Raw genomic sequence first — 23229 nt, forward strand, 5'->3', positions numbered from 1 at the left:
TCAAAATGGCGGACTTCCTGTTGGGTTTAGGGTATTGCTCCAATGAGCTTTATTGTACCCAAAACCCTTAAAATATAAACATTTTCACCAGGCTTGATGCGACCACCAATTCTGGTGAGTTTTTGAGTATGTTAAGCCCCTCAAAAAGGTGATTCATTTGCTGGAAGAAAGAAGGAATAATAAATTCCTTCAGTTTCAATAGGGCCTTCGCCGCTGTCGGCGCTCGGGCCCTAATTAAAACCAATTGAGCAATCACAAAGGTAAGAAGTACTAAAGGGCACATTTTTAATTAAAGGTAAAGTACTGGTTGTGTGGAATTTACATTGTATTCTCTACATGTGTTTTATATGGATTTCTTTAGACTGGAGAACAACATACTGAGAGAGACCTGGAAAGGCGGTGAAGGTGATAATCAGGTGTACAGTAAGGCTGGCTCTGGACACTGTGGCCCTCTTTGGCAGGGAACAAAGATACAGTTGCCAGATGCAGAGAGGTCAGGTACAGAGGAAGCAAGAGATGGGTGAATAGGACACGTAAGCCATTCTCTGTGCCAGAGTTTCCCACCACTCGAAGGTCGTCATTCCTGCAAGCTCATTTTATTTCACAAGACTCTCTCTCATGCCAGTGGCAACAGTTGCAAGGTGCTTGTTTCAAACAAGTTGTTTGACCTGACAAGAACATTACAAAAGTTGCACAAGCTATTAGGCCCATTAAACATATTATTCCCTTCAGAGTTGATATGCAAACTTGTTAGCAAACAGTTGTCTATTTACACATTGAATTTATTTTACACAATTGATTGATTGAAATTTTTATTAAGAACATGTAAAAGAAAACAGAAGATTTTCTGTTTTCTTTTAGGTCATACATAAAATAATAATATAGATAGCATAGCATGGTTACATAATAACAAACACTTGGGAAGAAGTATACACTTACTTAATCCCATCTTCTAACACACTTCTAACACACACACACACACACATTTATTTGAAGTCGTGTTTCTGGCCACCTGGCGACTATAAGTCTGATACTCAGTCTCCTTTTTGCTCTGTTTTTTGACTCAACTAACTCTTGAGGGTTTCGCTCTGGCAAGAAGCTTACTTTTTTTTTTTTAGAAACGGCTGCAAAAGAGAGAAAAATGCTATAATGCTCTGTAACTGAGGAGAACTGCGGAGTCGGTGATGATTATCTGTGGGTTCGTCATTATGAGCAGCATACCCTTTTCACACACAAGTAGTCATGTGATCCATTGTTGGTATACAAATATTTATTATAGTTGCTTTAAAGTAACCAGATAAGTCACCTACACAGCAGCGTGACCCTTTTCTTGCCTCTTCGTATCCTGTCATGTCCTTCCTTTTGTCCAGTACTATCGTGTCCTATCGTATTCTATAATTTCTTATTCTGTCTTTTTGCCTCATCTGTCCTGTCCTATGCCTATAATCTATCTTTGTCCTTTTTTCTTTCTTCTCTTGCTCTCACGTCTTTGCCTCTTTTCCATTTCAATGACTTCCTCCCCTCTTCATTACTTTTGTATGGTGTAATTAAAGATAATATGGAGACTGATGTTTTTGCTTTTGTTTTTTGTTCTGTAAATTCTTTTTTTAATGTTTTTTTTTTGTTTGTTACTCTCCTGACTGTTACTATATTGAATAATATTATTGTGAAGCACTTAAAATTTTGTTTTGAAAAGTCTTCCGTAAATAAATCCTTACTTACATACTTGCTTGAAGGCGCACTGTCAGAGCTGACATTTCAGGTTTAAAGTCATTTTGACATTTTGAAAATGTTTTAACTGTTAATTGTTTTTGGTCTATTCTTAAAAACACAAGGTTGAAGCAGTTATAGTCAAAGTCGACTCATTTGGATTGTATTTACCCTGTTGCACTAAAAAAATATGTACCATACTGGTGGTAGAAAATGGTATCCCAAACCTCGTAAAGGTCAGTGTAGATCAGATTTTCACAATTGGTGGTTCAAGACCAAAAAGTGAGTTGCATACTAATGTCTTGTACTGACTGAAGAAACCCCTGTCCTACACTGACTGGCAGTGCATTTTCCCATGTGTATGTCTATCAGAGATGTTCACAAGTCATTTTTTGGAAGTCCAAGTTGAGTCTCAAGTCTTTGAGCTCGAGTCCAAGTCAAGTCTCAAGTCTCTGGCCATCTGATCTGTCCCTAACACTGTATTGTTAAATCTTATTAATTCAAAGCATGTCCTGTAGCTACCATCCATACAGTACTGTATCAAAATCAGTTGTAGGATAACTTTATGGGGTCTACTGCAATTCAATCTATAGAAACACAAATTAAAAACTCTGTTTCAATTTCATAACTGTATTTTTCAACATTTTGGTATCTGCACCAAAGAATACATTGTTTGTCTGTGTTACAAGCTGGCTGTAAAGCCCAACCTCATCATGCATTACATTTTTATAATGAATGACTCAATGCTGCTCTGTCCCTCTCCAATAGTACCTTTTTTAGCATTGGTGAATTCTATAAACCTGTAGATGGACATGGGAAATTATTTTGCTTGCCACTAATAAAATCTGCATAAAACTGACATGTGTAGTGTTCTGTGGGGGAAATAGTTACGGTACGGAAAACGTTTCTATCATGTTTTTTTTTTTTTTTCCTGAAATAAAATGTGGGCACTGCAGCCAAGAGTGGATGTGAACTTGTGATGGGAAAAATATCACACATGTTTTAATGGAGCTAGCTTAGCTTAATTTTGTTACATCCAGAACTTACATTAGGTCTCCAACTTAGGACATTGTATAGTCTAGCCCTGGGACCTGGTGAAATATTAACCTAAAGGCCCTGACACACCAACCCGATTATCGGCCGTCGGACAGTCTGGGGAGGTCAGTGACTTGAGTCTGTTCGGTGTGTTCTGTACCGTCGTCAGTCTGAGGAGCCGTCGGCCTTCATTTGGGCCGATTTGACATGTTGAATCAGAAGGCGGGCAGTCGGACTCAGTGGCCATTCTGATTGGTGGAGCGCTAACCCAGAAATGACGAGCGGGATGAGCCTGACTAAAGACTCTCAAAATCTGACGAAAATCTTTTAAACTGACCTTTGTCGATCTGAAATGAAGACAGATTCAGCAACTGCATGGCCTATTTCTCGCTTAAAATGTTTTCAGAAACACGTATGGTGAACTATCTTCGTAAAATATGAGATTGTATTCCGAACGAAGCCACCATTATGCCCGGTTGTAAAATCCAGGAGCAGCCAGACCCACGTGACGCGTTCGTCCAATCAGCTGCTGGTTTTCATTTTTTGGGCGACAATACAGATTAGCGCCGCCTGCTGTTATGGAGACGTATTACGTCTCGCGCATGCACAGAACGTACGCTCAAGTCGGCGTTGCTTCGGTGTGTTCCGAGGCACTTTTTCGATCAACTCGGGGGGGGGGGTCAGTCCGACTGCCTTTTCTGCCGAAGGTCGGCCATCGGGTTGGTGTGTCAGAGTCTTTAGTCTGTCACATCATATGGATACAACTATAAAGATACAATTTGCCTGTTCCCAGCATTAGCACAACACTTTGCGATGGTTAGCTTGTTACCTGTGACAATATATGCTAAATGTAACGTCTCTTTCACATTAGCAAGTGACTGACCTATCTGGGTGCGTTTTGAGATGCCTGATGAAGTTCGACGTTGTTGATCTGGCATCATTTATCTTGGTGCCCCAAACCTTGCATGTAGCTGTTCGCTTACTGCCACTGTTTACAAAGTTATTGAAAGCAAAACTAATGACAAAAGGCACAACTTTGGGAGGACTTGGTGTCGCAAGTCAAGTCTAAAGTCACTGTTTGTGCGACTTAAGTGCGGCTCGAGTCCGAGTCTCAGACACGAGTCCCCATCTCTGATGTCTATTGAATCTTACTAGGTCTCTGGCCTACCCAACCCACTCATTTTTAATCTAGTATTTTGGTTTGTCACTCACCAAAAAAATCTTCTTCTTTTGAAAACATATTTTAGGTTTTGTGGGGGGGTAGAAAGAGGCAGGTAAAACAGAAAGAAAAGAAGGAGAGAAAATATAGGCAGAAGTATGCAACACTGTGCTCCCTCACCTTGAAATTGCAGTGTTCCCCTTGATAAAAGGCTAATAAGTCTAATCAGGCCTGATTAATTACACTGATAGGCACTGTGTTTGCCAGCCTATTTGATGACTTTATCTGTGTTTTGCACCGGGCTGAGGGGATGATGGTGTTCCTCAGGAGGAGCTGGAAAGATTTAGCCCAAGTGAAGGTTACTGGTGCTAGAAAAGAGAAAGTACGTGGTGGGATGAGTAATTCTCGGGGCATACAGAGGAAAGAGTCCACCAAAGTGAGTGGTAGGACAATACAATTTGTTCAAGGGCTTGTGTCAGGGTTTGGTGATGAATAGATAAGGTATGGTTACTTTTAAATGTGTGCTCTATGCTGTTTTCTCTGCACCGAATCACCGTTTACTTGGACTTGCAGACTTGTCAGTCTCTGAAAAATCAAGTCCAGGGAGTATCTGTCCCCCTCTGAATGATAGCACATGTACTGGGACTTTGTATTGTACTCTTGAGAATGGCAAATTATTCTCCTCAGAGGCCCTTTTCAAATCCTATTCTCTTGGTCATTACAAGATAAATCAATGTGGCCTTAAGCCATGTAATCACCACCGTTCACCTGCGCATCGAATGGATTGAATTGCTGCCGCTGCCATTGCTATTGACAGTAAGAACAGTAAAATATATTAATATATATAAGTAGGAAATAAAGCTTGTTCTTCTGATGACACTTAACCTAAATTATGTATTAATGATCAGTTGGAAGTAAATTAGTTTCAAATGAGAAAACAGGACTTCTAAATATGTTGAACATGGGCACAAACAAAAGGTCCCATGGCATGCAAATTTCACTTAATGAGGTTTTTTAACATTAATATGAGTTCCCCCAGCCTGCCTATGGTCCCCCAGTGGCTAGAAATGGCGATAGGTGTAAACCGAGCCCTGGGTATCCTGCTCCGCCTTTGAGAAAAAGTAAGCTCAGATGGGCCAGTCTTCCCTATATGTCGTCATAAGGGGAAAGGTTACCTCCCCTTTCTCTGCCTGCCCAGAGAATTTGGCCCGCCCATGAGAAAAAGAGAGAGACATCAAGCGTGCAAACGAGAGAAGCATGGCAGTTGGTCAAGGCCACACCCCCACCCTCCACCTTGCCCCGTTACTCTCCTCAATAGCATTTAAAGCTACAGACACAGAAATGGCACGGCCTAAGGAAAGCTCAATGTGGGACTGGCTCTAGTGGCTGTAATTCTGCACCAAGGCTGAATTTCGGGAAAGAAACTTCAGATACAGTATTAGGGGACCACTAAGGCCTATATAAAAGCATCCAAAAAGCAGCATGTCATAGGACCTTTAACAATTTTACACTGCACCTGTGCTCCTGCAATGATGGACTGCAACCACAATGAGAGCTTTTCAGTCTTTTCAAGACTAAATTGCAAACAATGAATACACAAATGAAGATGCCACCTTAAAAAATTAATGACAAGTTCGCCAGGTTCAGTTTGAATTTACATTAACATTTAGTTTTACTCCCTCTGTTGGTGTATGTGTAGATCATTGACATGTAAACATACACAAATATGTATGCTCTACTCTAAAATGTATTCTAAAAAAATGTAATCACTTGAGGATCTTTATCTCTTTGTTGTCTTTTTTTTCTGCCTCGGCTATAGCTCCCTGTTTTGTACCTCAGACTTCAGAGCCTTTGGGATGCAGGGAGCCATGTGCTCTATATTTGTCTTTCTCTATGATTTATTAATAGTCTCCCCAGTATGCGCAGTACTAAAATACAGTGCAGGCAGAGCACCACATGCAGCATCTGGCTAGGAAGGGAGTGTGCGAGCTCAGGAGAGATTTGTTAACTCAGCTGCTTTCCGCTGTAACATCGTGCATGTCTGGGATGATCCAGGGCTTCAGGTTACCTCAGTACGCAAACTACTCTCTGACTCAGCACTTCAGTGACCCAGTCATTCTAAACAGTGATAACACGATTCAGCAAGTCGAACATTTCAAAACTAAGATACATGATTCTGAATGACAGATACTCCAGTATTTAGGTGTATTTAATTGTTTGTGAAATGTCTATATCTATTTCTTCATGTCTCCAGTATGAATACTTCAATGCAGTGTTGATCAATGAGGTGGATGATGTGGGGAACAGCGTAGAGCTGGGAGGAGAATTCATCCTGCAACCAAATGACCACTTTAACAACCTGTCAGTCAACCTCAGTCTCAGCGTGGTCCAGGTGCCCACCAACATGTACAACAAAGGTATGTTTACCTCCTGCAATGTATTACAATGGTCTCAAAAATACATGTATGCAGATAAGTTTAACGCCACCATTATAAAGTACAATATGTCTAAGCCTATCATGAACAGACTTTTTTTGCTGAATTTTTCAATTATTTAGATAATTGAAGCCCCAACAATCAGTACAACAGTTAGTATGTGTGCTGGTGCACATGGATGTACGCCTGTGTGCGGAGGAGGTTTTGAGTCCATTAACTCTAACTCTTTGGATTACCCCTACCACAGACTAAATTAATTAGCTGTTAAATAATCAGACATTCCGCTAATTTACAATCCACTCAAGTCCAACCCATGAAGTCATGGCCTTGTACCATGCTCAGTGGACAGAGTGAATGTCATGTCGGCTTAACCCAGCTACCAGAGAGGCAAAGAAATTGTATGGAGAGAGCGAGAGAGAGAGGAACAGAGGGAGAGAGCAAATGAGAAAGAAAGTAGGTTAAGTCAGACTGATGGAAGGTTTGAGCAACAGATTAATTACAGCTAGGTGAAAAAAAGAGAAAAAGCAAGTGAGAGTGACAGGAGAAGAGGGAATGAAATGGAAAAGGAATTGAATGAAAGGGCTAGGAGAGTGAGGTTGGCAGGCCGATACAGGGAGAGGATGAGTAATTTTGATTTGATTCACGGGCAGATGAGTAAAATTGCACACACACACACACACACACACACACACACACACACACACACACACACACACACACAGAGCGAGAGAGCTTTAGAGTTTTAAATCTGCAGGTTTTGCTCACTGGTAGTGATAACGTCGATGTATTGGCTGGGACTGCAGGGAGCTCATTGGTGGGCAAAGTTTCACAGTTCTGCAAAAGAAGATTAAGTGACTCGGGGGAAGGAAACAGTTTGCTAATGTTTCTTCAAAACTTTTTATTTTTTCATTTTTTATAATGAAATATTATTAAATCGTTCTCCTTTTGAATAAATTTGCAAAAACATTCATGCAGTATGCAGCATAATCAGTATTTTTAACAAGGAATTTTCATGTGTCTCTACTGCTTGCTCAAGCAGACATATTTTAGCAGGTTAAGTTAGCAGCACTGCGTTTAAAAAAAAAAAGAGGCCGTGTTGGTTTGCGTTTGTTGCTACATGTGCAGGTGAGAAGATGAAATGTGATCCAGGATATCCAGTTTTAGCAATACAAATTTGTCAGATACCTAAACACTGCACAGTGAATTATAATAATATAAGACAAGATTTGCTGCTGCATTTCATTGCATCCAAATTGGAACAAGGTTCTCGCTGAAATCACGGAAGAGGCTACGCTCTTTTACGAGTGCTAATCTTTGTCTAATTACATCCGTGCTTCTGAAACCCTCCCCACGCGTAGTAGCAAGACACTGTCTTCTGAACATTTTTTTATGCTGCTGAAGAGCGGCCTGTGCACATCGTAAATGGTTTGGTGGCAGTGAAGATGAATTAGAGGTTAAGTCCAAGATAGCAGAGAGCTGCACGCCCCCAGAGATTAATCGCAGGAGGAACACACCACATCAAACATCCATCTTCCGAACATCGCGACCAAAACCACACCTACACCATCATACTTTATGAGGCTACATGACATGAACATGTACCATGCACGCAGCGAAGCCATGCACACATTTATAGCAGGTCGATACACTCTAATGTCCATGCACTAACCTTTATACTCTTAAGATGAAGAGGTGTTCACATTCACAGTACATGCACTAAAAAAACACATTGCTTCCCACTTCTTTCCCGTTTCTACTCATGCTTCATTGCTCCTCTTGTTAATACCCTCCTCCCTAATTGTCATAAGTAACCTATGAAAGTGAAGTTGATTTCAGCTCAGCTCGCTATGACTGGTGCAGCAGTGGGTAACCTACTCAGTTCTACTTTTCAATCTTGAGTACAAGTGCATGTGTGATTATATAAAATCATGGGAGCTCCTTTGATCAGATTAAATGAAGGAGTGCATTAGTTGAGATGAATTTAAATGACAGTTTAGGGGAAAAAGTAGATCCCATACTCTCTCCCTCATCATGATGAGTTCAGATTGTAATAGACACTCAAACTGCACCAGAAGTGACTGTATTGTTGTGTAAATGGGGCCTGGATCAAATCCAGCCTCCTCTCCACTTCACTCCATAGAGGTGGATGGGTGTTTACTATCAAGAGAGGGTTTTAGTGTGCTAGCTTCCAGAGGACTAATTCGATCATGGCTTATTGGCATGACTGTTGACAGCAGAACAATGTTGCCAGCATACGTAGGCGATGATGGGAAACCTGTTATCTACTTTTTTCTCTCTCTCTCTCTCTCTCTCTCTCTCTCTCTCTCTCTCTCTCTGTCCATTAGGTCCTTGTCTGTCTGACTGTTGTAACATCCTGACTGTATCTCCCTAAAGGGACACCGTAGCCCCCGGCTCCTTTCTGCCTGCCTTTCTGTCTGCCTTCCCGGCTTTCTTTTTTTTTATCTCTCTCTAAAAGGATTTTGTGTATATGCCCTACTGTATGATTCTGTCTGTCTGTCTGCTCATTCTTTTCTGCTTCCATCTTCCCCACCCTGCTTCTGAACCAAGCAAAATTGTGGTAGTATAAGCAGCTGTAATAAGCTTGGCTGCCTAGTCGCAAATCGGTTACATTCTTGACTCTAGCAGCCTGTAAATTGAAAAGAAGTTTTAATGATTGGATATGCCCTACCATATATCACAATCAGTTTAGATAGAATTATTAGTAGATGCACATGAGCCACCGGAGTCAAAAGCTGAGATGGCAGCTACTGGGATCTGCTAACCTAGTTAACTGTATTAAGAGTTTTTCCCCCATCATGATTGGATTTAGCTGCTTCCTCATCAAGTTGTGTGGAATAAAGAAACGGAGTTAACAAGATAACAGTTTATCAAAATCAATATTTTTCCTTCGCAGACAACAACTGAGGAAAAATCAATAAGGAAATTTAGTTTTAGTAAAGTCTACCCATCTCATGGTTTTCACTTGATGCAGCTCTTTGCTTTAGCTGTCTAGTTGGCAGATAGTGCACAATGTGCAATGGTGGGTGTAAGAGATACTAAACCACAGTGTAGTTGGTGCAGCCTGAGCAGCAAATACAAAGCCAGAATGCAGTAGAGTTTTCACAGAAAGTATACACAATAGCACAATAGTAAAACAGATATCCCAAAGTCAGATTCAGGTCTTCACGAAATTATTACTCAAATATATAGTCACTGCTTTTTGCCTTTGTAGGGAAGGCAGTCTCTTCTGTTCCTATTCTTTTTTTAATCTCTCTAATTTTCTTTTTCTTTACTTTAATCTTTTCACTCTGTTTTACTGCAAACTCTTTCACTGTGTAATGAATAGGTCCTGATAGTGATCTGTGGAGGTGCAGTGTATGATACGATATAAGTGGATGAGCAGGCACTAGAGAATACCTGTTCCATCCTCCTCGCCTGTAAAACAATGTTAATCTTTTTACTCAAATTGTGCTGTTTCTTTCCTCTCCATGCTTCTCTTCGCCTCTCTTTCTTTTTCCCTTTAATCCTTAGACTCTGCAATCGTCAACGGAGTGTACTGGTCTGAGGCCTTGAATAAAGTGTTTGTGGATAACTTTGAGAGAGACCCATCACTCATATGGCAGTACTTTGGCAGTGCCAAGGGCTTTTTCAGGCAGTACCCAGGTAAGTGTGTGTGTGTCTGTGTTTGTTTGTGAGTGTGGAGCACTGCTAGGTAGTGGCTGTGTGTGTTTGTGTGTTTGTAATTAAGTTGCTGTCTCCCTAAAGCAGAATCTTCAGTGACTGACAGCTAGAGACTGGAGGCTAGCAGGGTGTGAGAGAGGAGAAGGGGGAGAGTAGATAGAAGAAGAGAGTGGGGGGTAAAGAGAGACAGGTGAGAGAGTTTGTTGAGATTAGAGCGTGGGTGAAGAAGATGGATAAAATTAACTTTTTCAGTTGAAGTGGAGTGAATAAGAACAGGAGTAGAATAATAATGAAAAGAAGCCTGTTGAATGTAATTGGTGAATATTATAATATTCTATGTGGCACATACTATGGAAAAACAAATGGAAATATTCTCTTTCTTATTTTTTATCGTCTGACCTTATGAACCTGCATGTAAGTGTTTTTAGTTATGCTTTTTAATATCACACGCCCACGTCTCCATCTTACATATATCATCTCTGCAGCAAAAGGCCTCCTCCAAGGTCCATTGCTAGTTTTCTGAACTGGAGGCCTCCAAATTCACTGCTGCATACAGATTCTAAATTCATTCTATTCTTTTCCCTTAAGTTCACTAACATTAGAAAGAAATTGCTACTGTGAAAACAGTGTGTTTTGTGGGTTATTTAAGCCGTTTCTTATATGAACTCTGGACAGTGTCTGACCAATCAAGTGTGGACATTGTCCGAAGTTTCCCTTTCTCACACATAGCACACAACAGGTGATTGTCGGTGTCACACGCGTTCTCAATTACTGAAAATCCTCTGTTTGGTTTAGATGAGGAGTGGTGCCTGGGTAGAGCATGCAGGACGTAGGATATGATGCGGTCACGTAGGCGGTGTGTAATTTGGTAATAAACTACTGAGTCTCTTGCCGTTCCTTACATTTGTCTGACGATTTTGGTGTCGACCCTAACAGACAGAAGTTCCTGAATCTCTTTGTCTCTTCAATTGGACATTGTCGTTGCCGGATTCGTTTAAATCACCCTTCTTCTTCACCCTAGGGTGTTTGTTTTGTACATTCACCTCCATTGTACTGGGGTGTCAGCAAAAATCTCACATATCTGCATGGCCCAATGCCACTAGAAGTGAGTGAGATAATATGTATTCGGCTGAACTGAATGCCTAAAATTAGCAGACTGTAGTAGGGGCAGAGGAAGTCTTAAAAACAGATGAATGTTTTAGAAAAATGACAGAAAAAGCAATGTGCTTAGCCTTTTTTTAGGGCTCAAAGAACCAGGCCACCTTTTATCTCTTTCAGCCAAGGTAACAGTTTGTTTTCTAACTCTAGCACTATTGCAGTTCATTGTTTATCTTTTGAGTTGTGATGCTGACTCTGTCTCTTCAAGGGATCAAGTGGAAGCCGGATGAACACGGGGTCATAGCTTTTGACTGTCGTAACCGGAAGTGGTACATCCAGGCTGCCACCTCTCCAAAGGATGTGGTCATCCTGGTGGATGTCAGTGGCAGCATGAAAGGTCTCAGGCTCACCATCGCAAGGCAGACTGTCTCCTCCATACTGGACACTCTTGGGGATGATGACTTTTTTAACATCATTGCTGTAAGTCCACACAGATATGCACCCAGTTGTGAGGGGGATACATATACTACTTAACCTTTACATTTTTTATAGATACACACACATACACAAACACAGGCTCACATCCTCTCCTCCTCAGATCAGAGGAAATGCTGGAACAAATCAGCTTTCTCTCCTGTCACGCTCACAACCAATTAGCAGTCAGCTGAATGAAGATTTGAATTGCAAAAGAGACAGTTGTGATTGGATCCTGCCTCAGGCACCCAAACCATTGTTATCAAATCTCAGTCTGATGAAACTCCATAAGTGTGTGTGTGTGTGTGTGTGTGTGTGTGTGTGTGTGTGTGTGTGTGTGTGTGTGTGTGTGTGTGTGTGTGCGTGTGTGTGCGTGTGTGTGCGTGTGTGTGCGTGCGTGCGTGCGTGTGTGTGTACATGACCACGCACTTGCAAATGTGTTTGATGCACAATTAAAACGCATCTAGTCACTTTGCCAGCCTCCATTCTCTTTCTCCAAAGAACAAAGTCTTCATTATCATTTGTTATCCTAATCATGTTATTTTGAAAATTATTCTTTTGAAAAATAAAGGAAAAGAGGATTTAGACAATCTGGCAGAAACACATTTTTTCCCCTAACACTCTTTAAAAGGATGTGTGATTTTGACTCATCTGTTTCTTCTTTCTTCTTTTTATTTGTGCTTTATTAACTGTGTTACCTTCTATATGAAGGAAACTCTCCCATAGAAGACAGTTGTGTTAAAGTTGTTATGGGTTTTGTCTAAAGTATCTGCAGTGAGAGTTAGTTTCAAGCTGCAATGTATACATACAGTACACACATAGACAGACACACAGATGCATATGCACATAGACACAAAATTGCTGGCTGTGGAGGAACACACTTCCATTCCCTTCCTTGGACTTTGAAGTCTAATTCATACATGCATTAAATGATGAGTATTATCACAGAATGGCAGGCACTGGATACATTGTGTACTGTACTGTACAGTGTGTGCATGTGTGTGTGCTTTCCATCAAAATGAGTGAAGTTTCTAACATCTTCACATTTTGCATTTTTAAACATTTCTGTATATACAGCACAATTAAAAGTGACAAAGATTATTACTTTAATTATTCCTTTTGTATTCTTTTAGTACAATGAGGAATTGCATTATGTAGAGCCGTGCCTAAATGGAACTCTGGTCCAAGCAGATGTCACCAACAAAGATGTAAGTCTTTCTCTCCTTGTCTCCTGTTGTTTTTTCCTGTTACAATCAGTTAGAAGTCATTAATGGTTTATTGTACATTACACACAATACACATTAATATGAAAAGGTTTAACTGACATATTGGTATAGGCTTAAGACAGTATGCAGTATGAATATTGCACATTGCCTACGGCATGTAATCACATGATTCTACATTGAGCATGTTTGTGTGTGTGTGTGTGTGTGTGTGTGTGTGTGTGTGTGTGTGTGTGTGTGTGTGTGTGTGTGTGTGAGACCTGTTAATCAGCCTGCTTGTGGAAAGACAGTGACTCTGGACCAGTGAACCAGGTGGTGCGACTGGTAATGCTCTGATAGCGATTTCCAGATGGCAGGAGAGAGAGAGTAGAGACTGAGCTGGGTGACGTGTCCTTAAAAGAGAACACTGATTTTACACATTAGTGTCTGTTTACAGGTCTTGGGGCGTGAAACAAAGTTGTATAAAGGCTTGTGCGGCTCCTGAGGGGGCTATGCAAAATTTGATAAATTGTGATCACTTGAAGTTTAAAAATGAAATAGAAAATCTCGATCTGTGGTGTCAGAAAGAAATGAGCGTACCAGACCTCTGTAGCTCACTCCTCATCTCTGCTTGAGGCTAGCGGCTCAAGGCTACATTAGCCGCTACTAGCATAACACACCCGATTCTCTGACCAAATTGTGCATTGCGGGTACTGTAGGTTTTGACAAGAAAGAAGAAGAATGTGTGGAATTAAAAAAAAATATATCTCTGGTTCTGCTGCATTTTTTTTTTATACTTTTTTCCGACAGTGTATAGCTGTGCATTGCTAAATTGTAGCAATGCAGTACTCTTATGGTTTTACTTTTCCTGAGTCAGTGAGTAGCATAAATATTATGGGGAATGTTTGTATGTCTAAATGTGTTTATGTGTATGTACAGTACACTGATTGATCTCTTCTTTATTGCCTACAGTATACTGTACTCTCTCCAGGTGCCCACTAAAATGTACATCTCTTCCCAATTATTTTTAAAATTCCATATTAAAATGTCATTTCTAAATGGAATTAAATTCAATGACCTCTATCACCTCTAGTGCAGGCCTAATCTTTGGGGTGCAGCTGTTGGACTACTTTCTATGCATCATGTGTATGTAGAATTATATGTGTGTGTGTGTGTGTGTGTGTGTGTGTGTGTGTGTGCGCGCAGTCTGCGCTGGTAGATACAGTTAATGTCTTTTACATCAGCTGGGGGCAGGAAGTGACTGTAACACTGGAGACTTAAACTTACTGATCTGTCTTCACAAAATACCTAAACTTCAACTGGGTCATAAATACCTGTTGTCAGGTTTCCATGAGACACACATTAATTTGGCTATATTACGATGAGTAGTTGTTTGTCTAATTTGACCTGTCTGATTATTACTTACATGCGCAGTAGTTCTAGGCTAATATTTAAAGCCTTAAAAGTAAACACTAATGATTTCCAGCATTATCTCTATCTAACAGTTGTTGGGCTTAGACTCAAAGCAGTCCTCTGAAATGTGACTGAAGGTCTGCTGAGCACTTTGCTCCAGTTATGTCATAGATAGTCATTTAACAGATGACACATGCAGTAACTAACTAAAGTAGAACGAAAGTCAGAAATCCCAGAAATAATAAATGGTTTATTTGCAGCTCAAATAGCATCAGCAATGTCTAGGTTAGAAAAGGCAGCCTCTTTTTGATGATATTTTAAGGTGACAGATCCAAACTTCAGACTTAAACTTAATTTTAACTATTGTAAGATTCATATTTTGTCGCTTTGGACAAAAGTGTCTGCTAAATACAATAACCATAACCATAACCCTTCCCAAAAGCTACAATAAAGCTGAGAGTAGTATATGCCCTGGAAAAGAGCTAATTAAGCAATTCAAGGAACACTGATGCTCGTATCAACACTGATTTTATAGATCGACTTTTCAGCTACCCAACAGGCCAACCGCTAGCATTTTCAGTGTAAGCTTAAACAGGTTACCTGACAGCCACTAACTTTAATGTTACAGCCAAACTGCTTGTTGTCGTTATGACGTGAGGCGCACATAACACGCGCGCACGCACACACGCACGCACGCACGCATGCACGCACACACACACACACACACACACACACACACACACACACACACACACACACACACACAGCCTCCCTTCCTGAGAGTCCCTGTTAATTTGCCTACTCCTTACCACGTTGTCAACTACTCTCTCTTTCATCTTTTCCTCACTTGCTCCCATGGCCCTGTCATGGTCACTCTCCTCCTCCTCTGCTTCTTCCCTGTCATGATGTTGTATCTGCTTCTCTGTATAGCCAGCCACCTCTCCTCCTTCCTCTACTTCAGGTAATGCTGATGTTGAAGCAGCTACTACAGCCCCAATTCCCAAACATGTCAGAAATTTTGGCACATTTTGAGGCATCCGCCTGTAGATTCTTAATCTTTTTCTCCCGTAATTTATTAGTAATATATTTCTCTGCACCTCCCTTGTGCTTTGGTGGTCTTTGTCCATTTTAACGTGCACTGTTAATTATTTCCCTGTTAAATAACAGGAAATAACTGGCAGCAGAGTTACCATTATTTTCATGTTATTTTAACAGTTTATTCATGTTAATGTTTTTTTACAGTGCACTCCCGTAATGTTTTTTAACAGGACTTTACTGTAAATCACAGAAAAACAGGAAATTACTGGCAGCATGGTTACCATTATTTTCATGTTATTTTAACAGTTTATTCATGTTATGTTTTTTTACAGTGCACTCCCGTAATGTTTTTTAACAGGACTTTACTATAAATCACAGAAAAAACAGGAAATTACTGGCAGCAGGGTTACCATTATTTTCATGTTAAATCACCATTTATTTTGTTTGATTAAATATTGCTTTTTAAATTTATTGTTAATTATTTTAGCATAGTAATGTGTACCACTGATTGTAATATACATATTCTAGCTTTAGTTAATACAAGAATAGGCATAATATATCACATAACACTTAAGTGAAAGAAAACAAACAGTTCCATGTTGAAATTAACTTATTTATTGTAATACAAACACTGAAAGTTAAATACTTACAAATGTAGGCACACATAGATCGGATCAATCACAGAAAAATACAGTATATCATGTTCATTGCTGACATCTAAAACACTTAGGGCCCTATTTTAACGATCTAAGCGCACGGCGTGAAGCGCATGGTGCAGGTGTGTTTAGGGCGTGTCCAAATCCACTTTTGCTAGTTTGACGGCAGATAAAAAGGGTCGGTGCTCCGGGGTCATGGTTCTAAAGGGTTGTACTTAGTGTCTTCATTAATCAGAGGGGTGTTTTGGGCGTAACATGCAATCAACCAATCAGAGCTCATCTCCCATTCCCTTTAAAAGCCAGGCGCGTTTGGACCTTGGAGCATTGCTGTTATGATGGAGGATTTACACCATAATATTATTATTTGAAATCTTCTGCATGTGTGTGTGCTGCTGTGTGTGTGTGTGTTGTCCCTGTGTGTGGATGCTAAACTTCCAGCATAAGCATACCTATTACAGGTTCCTGGATTTGATTAGGTCAGTCCAATGTCAATAAAGAAAATTAACCAATGGGCCGCTGTCAGTTCTTTATGGGCCTGGGCAGCCAAAAAAAAAAATATATATATATATATATATATATATATCGGCGATTCGGCCCAAAAGAGCGTTGGCCCACCGGGAAAATGCCTGGTATGCCAGATGGCCAGTCCAGCCCTGGTCTGAACCATTGAAGAGTTTGATGTCCAGTGTACATTTTTAAGAGCCTTGTAGTGCCTTCTTGCAAAAGGTTGGGCACATTAAGATTGCGCGCGCACACACACACACACACACACACACACACACACACACACACACACACAAACAGACACACACACACACACACACACACACACACACACACACAAACAGACTTTCTGAATCTGCCACTTTAGTTCACTGCTGCGCCAGGGATTGAACATAGCCCACTGTGCTGAGACAAATCACTTCAATCTTAACTTTCTCACACACACACACACACACACACACACACACACACACACACACACACACAGCAGGTTAATTTTACCGTGCTCTAGGGTACAGCCTTTTGTTGGAACCGATTAACCTTTTTATCCACGTCAAAGAAAAGGTTGGTTTTTTTGCCATATGGAGATGTTGTCAGGGACGCTGGAGGTTGTTTTTGTGCACATATTTATTTGTGTGTTGCTGAAGCTTACACCTGCATGTGTGTGTATGTTTGTTCCCCGGTGAGCAGGCTCTAATATGGCCTTATGCTGCTTGGGCCCCCTACTGTGTGTTGAGAGACATTTCTCCTCCAATCGGGAAGGAGCAGAATGAAGGAGATTAATGTAAAGTGAGTGAAAAGAAAGGTGTAGTAAAATAACCTAGACCCTAAAATAATCATATCTTGTATGTAATGCTTTGGTTGCCATTGATAACATAGAAGTGGAGAGGGAAGAAGAGGGTTGCTCACCTCCATAGGTGAAAATGTTGTTTGCAGGTAATTGGACAGAGCTAGTCAGAGGCAACAGGAAATGTTCGAAATACCAACAACTGGATCTAAACAGATTCAATAGCTTGAATTGGATAATGGGCTGTGTCTATGTGTGTGTCTATGTGTATGTGTGTGTGTGTGTGTGTGTGTGTGTGTGTGTGTGTGTGTGTGTGTGTGTGTGTGTGTGTGTGTGTGTGTGTGTGTGTGTGGGATTTGCCTCCAGGCTGTTGCAAATAATGAGACCTGTTAGGTTGCTGACAACATTAAACTCATCATTACTGTAATTGCCAGAGAGATAATGCACCCTTTGTGGCACGATCACACCTATGAACAGACTCAGACACTTGCAAAAACAGTAGACTGACCGGTCATCAACTTAAAAGAGGTGGAAGGAAAACAGGTGATTTTAGTTCTTTCAGTCAGCATGTGACATTTCACTCCAACGCAATGTTTTCCGCAAAAAAAAACGGCTCAGGGCTCAGTTAAAGAGCCCATTAGACCATTGGTGCAATCTCTGTTCACACACAAATGATGGTGAATTAAGCTCAGTGAAATATATTGTTTCACTGTGTGTTATGAGCAAATAAAATCAAGTTTTTTAACATGTTTTACCGTTGTTATCCTGTCTTTGTCTCTCTTGTTTTTTTCTCTCTCCTCTAATTCCTTCTCCCTCTGTGTTTTTTCACTCTTGTTTGGTCTTCTTGTCACCGTGATCGTAATGTTTCCTTCCCACACGTTATTTTCTCAGCATTTCCGGGAGCACCTCGACAAGCTGTTTGCTCAAGGCATTGGTATGTTAGACATAGCTCTGACTGAGGCCTTCAATCTTCTTGGTGACGTAAGTTATACACTAATGCATGATCACCCCCCCTACACACACACACACACACACACACACACACACACACACACACACACACACACACACACACACACACACAGGAACACGCGCACACACACGCACGTAGACACACTTACATGCACACACATACACACAGAAAAGAAACAGTGTCATGGACAAAATTAATTAGCACACTGTAATTAATAGCTAAATCAACAAAGTCATACAAAAAAAACAAGTAAACAAGGCACTTAATGACTCAGGTTACTAGTTTGACATCTCCTCATTATGAACAGGCAATTAATCATGCACACAGACACACTCATTTACCTTTCGTTTCTCAATGCTCTTATTTCAAAAACGTGTATCAAAGTGTATACTAAATGTCTCCGTTCCCGTCTCTGTAATCTTTTGAGGTACATGTCATCTTAAGGTAGATGTCCTTGTTGCTTTTGCGCATGGGAAAGGAATGTTATTATTCCATTAGCTTTTATAACACAGTTAACTTCCATGCTGTGAAGGTGACACATTACATTATCTAATGGGAAGTAACTAGATGATATGTTTGGTAAGTGTTTGAAAGAAGTAGATTTTGAACTGGTTGGATTCAGATTGGAGGGGATTTTTTTTTTATTGTTTTTGTTCACCTACCTTAACTCTCTCTCTCTCTCTCTCTCTCTCTCTCTCTCTCTCTCTCTCTCTCTCTCTCTCTCTCTCTCTCTCTCTCTCTCTCCAGTTCAATGAGACTGGGAGGGGCAGTGAGTGTAGCCAGGCCATTATGTTGGTGACAGATGGGGCAGTGGACACATATGATGCCATCTTTGCCAAGTACAACTGGCCAGACAGGAAGGTAGTGTATTAAACACACAAACACACACAACACACTATTGAGCAATTGTAGTTCCGCTACAGATGTAAAATGAGGTCAGCTGAGCTCAATTTCCCATTATGCCTTGTTCGTAACTTCATGAACCTGCAACCTGGTATTCTAATGGAGAGCAGTGGACTAATGCCCTCCTGTGGCTGTGAATGACTTTTTAAACTCGCTGTTGAGAATTGGCCATCACAAAATGTGGAAGTTGATCCATTTCACAGAATTTTAAGGGAATACCAAGGGTAACATTATCTCTCAAATACATCAATAAACAGAAATAGTGAGAAGAATTATGTTTTATACGGTTAGGGTATTGATTACAAATTATATATAATTATTCTAACACCAAACACAGTTTTGAGAGAAATTCTTGCTGACCAAGAGGACTGAAAAAGAAAGGCAAGCAGTATTAGTATTTGTCTGAGTTTGTTATAGAAAGTTTTTGACAAGCAGAAGGTAGTGACTGGACCCAGTATGAGTTCCTTTCAGAGGCTTTTAAGACAGTTAAGTATGGCCCTTACTCTGAGGACAGAGCTGTCTGTCTGCTGTCCTGCAAGGTAATTGTGGTGCTCTTCTGACAGGCCGTGAAATGAAATGGGAGGAGAGAGAGAGAGTAAGGAGATGGAGGGGAAGAAAAAGGGTTATTCTTAGGTCATTTTCTGTTGTAAAAGAATGCCCATGGGGTCTTAACCCTTAATAGGTTGAGAATTGAAGTACCATTCTAAAGGCAATGGTAGATACATACACCCTTAACACACAGTGTATATACATGCATGTGAATGGGTTCACGTACAGTGCAAACTCTCATTGGCTCAGGTAAGTCTTTTAACACATATTATTAGCCAATTTTAATCTTGAACCTGTGAGTATATGTTCCATGCGTGTGGGTGCCTATTTGTTACCATAAATGCTGCACTTGTATTTGTGTGTCTGGTGTTTGAAAATGCTAGCAACACCTCCTCCACCCTTACTCCTGCCTCAAGGCTGAACAGCAGTGAGCGGCAAGCGGACAAGGCTGCTAGATAGTTCCATTTAGAAGAAGCCCCGCTGATAATAGAAGTCTTCCATCTCTGTCACTCTCTCCAGTGTCCCTCTCTCCCCGCTTCTGGTTTTTAATGGCTTCCTTCCAACCAGCCTTATAGCTTCAGCACTGTAAAGCATCACACTGAGAATATGGGCATGTTTTAGAATATCTGCATACAGATGGCATTTATTCCAAAAAAGCTAGAAAGAAAAGATCATAAGATCATAAAGAAAGCATTGCTGTGAAAAACAATATCTACTGTAAGGAAACACTGAACAACTTCAAATACATTTTATAATGAGTGTTTCTTTCATGTTACACCACGATTAATTTCAGAGAGATACTGTCACAGTTTTCAGATAACTGCCGTTTTGTAGATAAAGAATGTTTTAGAAACTTACATATATTTTGTACTCACAAAGACCATTGTGGTGGTTTATTTAAGAGCAAAGGTCTACCCCTTTTAATGTAACTGAAGGCTTGTGTGTATTACCGATCTTAATAACTGAGTTAAAACAACAGATAAAGGTATCATACACACACAAAGCTTTATTTTATTATTTTCCAGTTTTACTTGGACTCACATTATATTTCATTTTGCTAAGCAGAACAATACAACAGAACACAACAGAACAAACACATGTAGAGAGTAATGAATCAGAGCACAAATTACAGTACAGTACATGTGGGTAACCAGATACTATTTTAATATTATGAGTTGTACTCTGCATCTACAGAGGAAGTTCGTCCACATCCTAAAACAGGAGCCAGATCCAATCAAACCCAGCAAGAGTTTCTTGCAAATAAAATGTATATTATTTCCTAAACTCATAAAATTACAATACATCCTTAATCAAGCAAATGGGAAAGGGGATCAGAATGTTTACCACTTTAATGTAGGTTAGCAACACAAGAAAATCTAAGTAGAATTTTGACAGTGCAGCACCCTCATGTGGTGCCCCTCCCCAAAAAAAGCAATGATTGATGGTGAATTGGGAATCTCACCACCTTTTAAAGGGACAGCATTGATTGGAACAGCAGTGGCGGTCCTACTTGACACCAAAAAGGTTGACCATTTCCTGTCTGTAGTGCCGCCAAATTCCTACAACCACCTGAGAGTGTAGCCTCCACATCCCCAGACACCTGATCCTCTGACAGATTTTCCGTGTTTGGCACAATAAACCCCCCTTAGGATAAAAACCTGGGTTGTGCCATCAATGTATTATGAAAAACAGGATAGGGTGTTCCAAGATGGCACATATTCATACCAATTAAAGTCGATCACTAGGCGCATACACTGTAAAAGCTCTTCAGCCATTTTTTCCCCATAGCACATTTGTATCTTTCTCTGGCTGAGTTGGCCACACAAATTCCATAAAATGAATTGGTTGATATGGCACTAGGCCAAATTTTCTTTATCATTTTCTAGCCATTTTCTTTAAACATGGCAAAAAGTATTTTGTGTGAGTCACATCATTTGCAATTTAGACAGCAGCCACTGTGCCAAAATCACTGCAAAGGCCAGCACTGATTGTGGGGACTTGTGGTGTGCTCTTAGCCATAACTGTGGACAATCTTGCAGAGGCAAAGGGAAGCTAGACAACCCTGTCAACTGATGAAAGAGGCTGCATGCTGTCTGTCTTTGCCAGTGTGGACTGACCTTGAAGTTGAAGTTATAGTAAAACATGGAAGTGGGCCTCATGTACTTCCCTCAGTTTCAGGAGATTGATATGCTGGGCTACACACTACCTTGCCCATGCCTGCTTGTGCCCTGTCCTTTGTGCACTGTCCATACCTTATCTGTCTCCACTATTTGGCAGTGCATCATGAGGCCCCACCCAGTGCCCGTCCTTTAACAACATTGTTTCTGTTGTCCCAATAGCGAAGGGCTAACCATAACTGCCTGGAGACTACTCTGCAACATGTAAAAGGGACTTCGTAGTGTAGTAGGCATGTGTAATAGGGTCAACAGAACGGCCTAGAATGGTGATACCATGAGCCCTAGGAGACAGAGACACAGTCTCCATGTGGCCTTGGCTCTCAACCTGAATTGTGAGAGAAACTCCTTGAGTAGAGTCTGCCTCTTCCAAGTGAGAGTCAATAGTGCAACCTTGAAATCCACTGCTAGGCCCAGAAACCATGTCCACTTGGAGAGCAGCAAAGTCTGTCCTCACACACACATACTATATTTACTAGGTGTGGGGGGAAAAATCAATACAACATAGTATCGAGATATTTTCCGTGGCAATACTGTATCGATACACAGACACCAAGTATCAATCTTTTATTATATATGTGTTGGTCAGTTTGCCTGCTTGACAATCCCATTATGCAGCAATAGAATTGAAGTGAGATGAACAAACAGAGAAATTATCTTTTTAGATAAAATAGATGTTGACAAAGTTTCCTTTTGGGGACATCATTTGAAATTGAGAAAATTTTGAATTTGGAAAAAAGGTAATAAATTGTAATATATTGCAGAATATTGCAATATGTTTAAAATCGCAATAATATTGTATCATGACATAAGTATCGTGATGATATCATATTGTTAGGCCTCTGGTGATTCCCACCCCTAATATTTACCTAACACCCAGCTCAACCTGGTCTCCTAAAAGCAGTCTAAAAAATACTGGATTGATTTTCAGATAAAATGTTATTAAGTAAAAGCTTGGAAAGTGATTAAAATTGAGCAACTCCTGAATCATTGCCAAGACCGACTAAAGTTGGGCCTGTAATTATTTAGAAGTGTTAGGTCACTTGCTTTTAGTAATAGTAGAACAAAAGCGGACCTTGAGATAAGGAATTATCTTTAGGCAAAAGGTAGATTAAAAAATATATGTTAGTGAACAAGATGTGTTAGTGAACAAGAAATATATTCAGCTGCTATCTTTAGAAAGTTTGGCACAAGGTTATCAGGGTCTTCTGATTTGTGAATGTCCAAAAGCATGAATGCCTTGTGTACCATAGTGGTAGTAACAATGAAAATGAAAAGGCTTGCCAACAGTTAGTGGTAGAAAAGTTGTCAGCTTTAACATGAATTTACCGTCTCTTTCCTTGTTAGGAATGATCTGTATTTCCTTCAAATCAAGATCTCCAAACTAACACCACACTTCACGACATATTTCACTTTATAAGCTTCATTTTAGATTTTC

General features: G+C 40.4%; 1 protein-coding gene across 2 annotated transcripts in view; it reads left to right on the forward strand.

The window, feature by feature from the left end:
• The window catches only part of cacna2d3a (calcium channel, voltage-dependent, alpha 2/delta subunit 3a), a 159239-nt gene that overhangs the window by 84852 nt on the left and 51158 nt on the right, over nucleotides 1–23229 (forward strand). For both annotated transcript variants that reach the window (XM_036008563.1, XM_031316557.2), the window contains exons 5-10: nucleotides 6159–6321; nucleotides 9871–10002; nucleotides 11387–11598; nucleotides 12726–12800; nucleotides 18084–18173; nucleotides 18913–19026. In XM_036008563.1, coding sequence (XP_035864456.1) covers nucleotides 6159–6321; nucleotides 9871–10002; nucleotides 11387–11598; nucleotides 12726–12800; nucleotides 18084–18173; nucleotides 18913–19026 — 786 coding nt within the window. The remainder of the gene's footprint in view (nucleotides 1–6158; nucleotides 6322–9870; nucleotides 10003–11386; nucleotides 11599–12725; nucleotides 12801–18083; nucleotides 18174–18912; nucleotides 19027–23229) is intronic.

This window comes from Sander lucioperca, chromosome 12 (genome assembly GCF_008315115.2).
Source record: "Sander lucioperca isolate FBNREF2018 chromosome 12, SLUC_FBN_1.2, whole genome shotgun sequence".
Lineage (NCBI taxonomy): Eukaryota > Metazoa > Chordata > Actinopteri > Perciformes > Percidae > Sander > Sander lucioperca.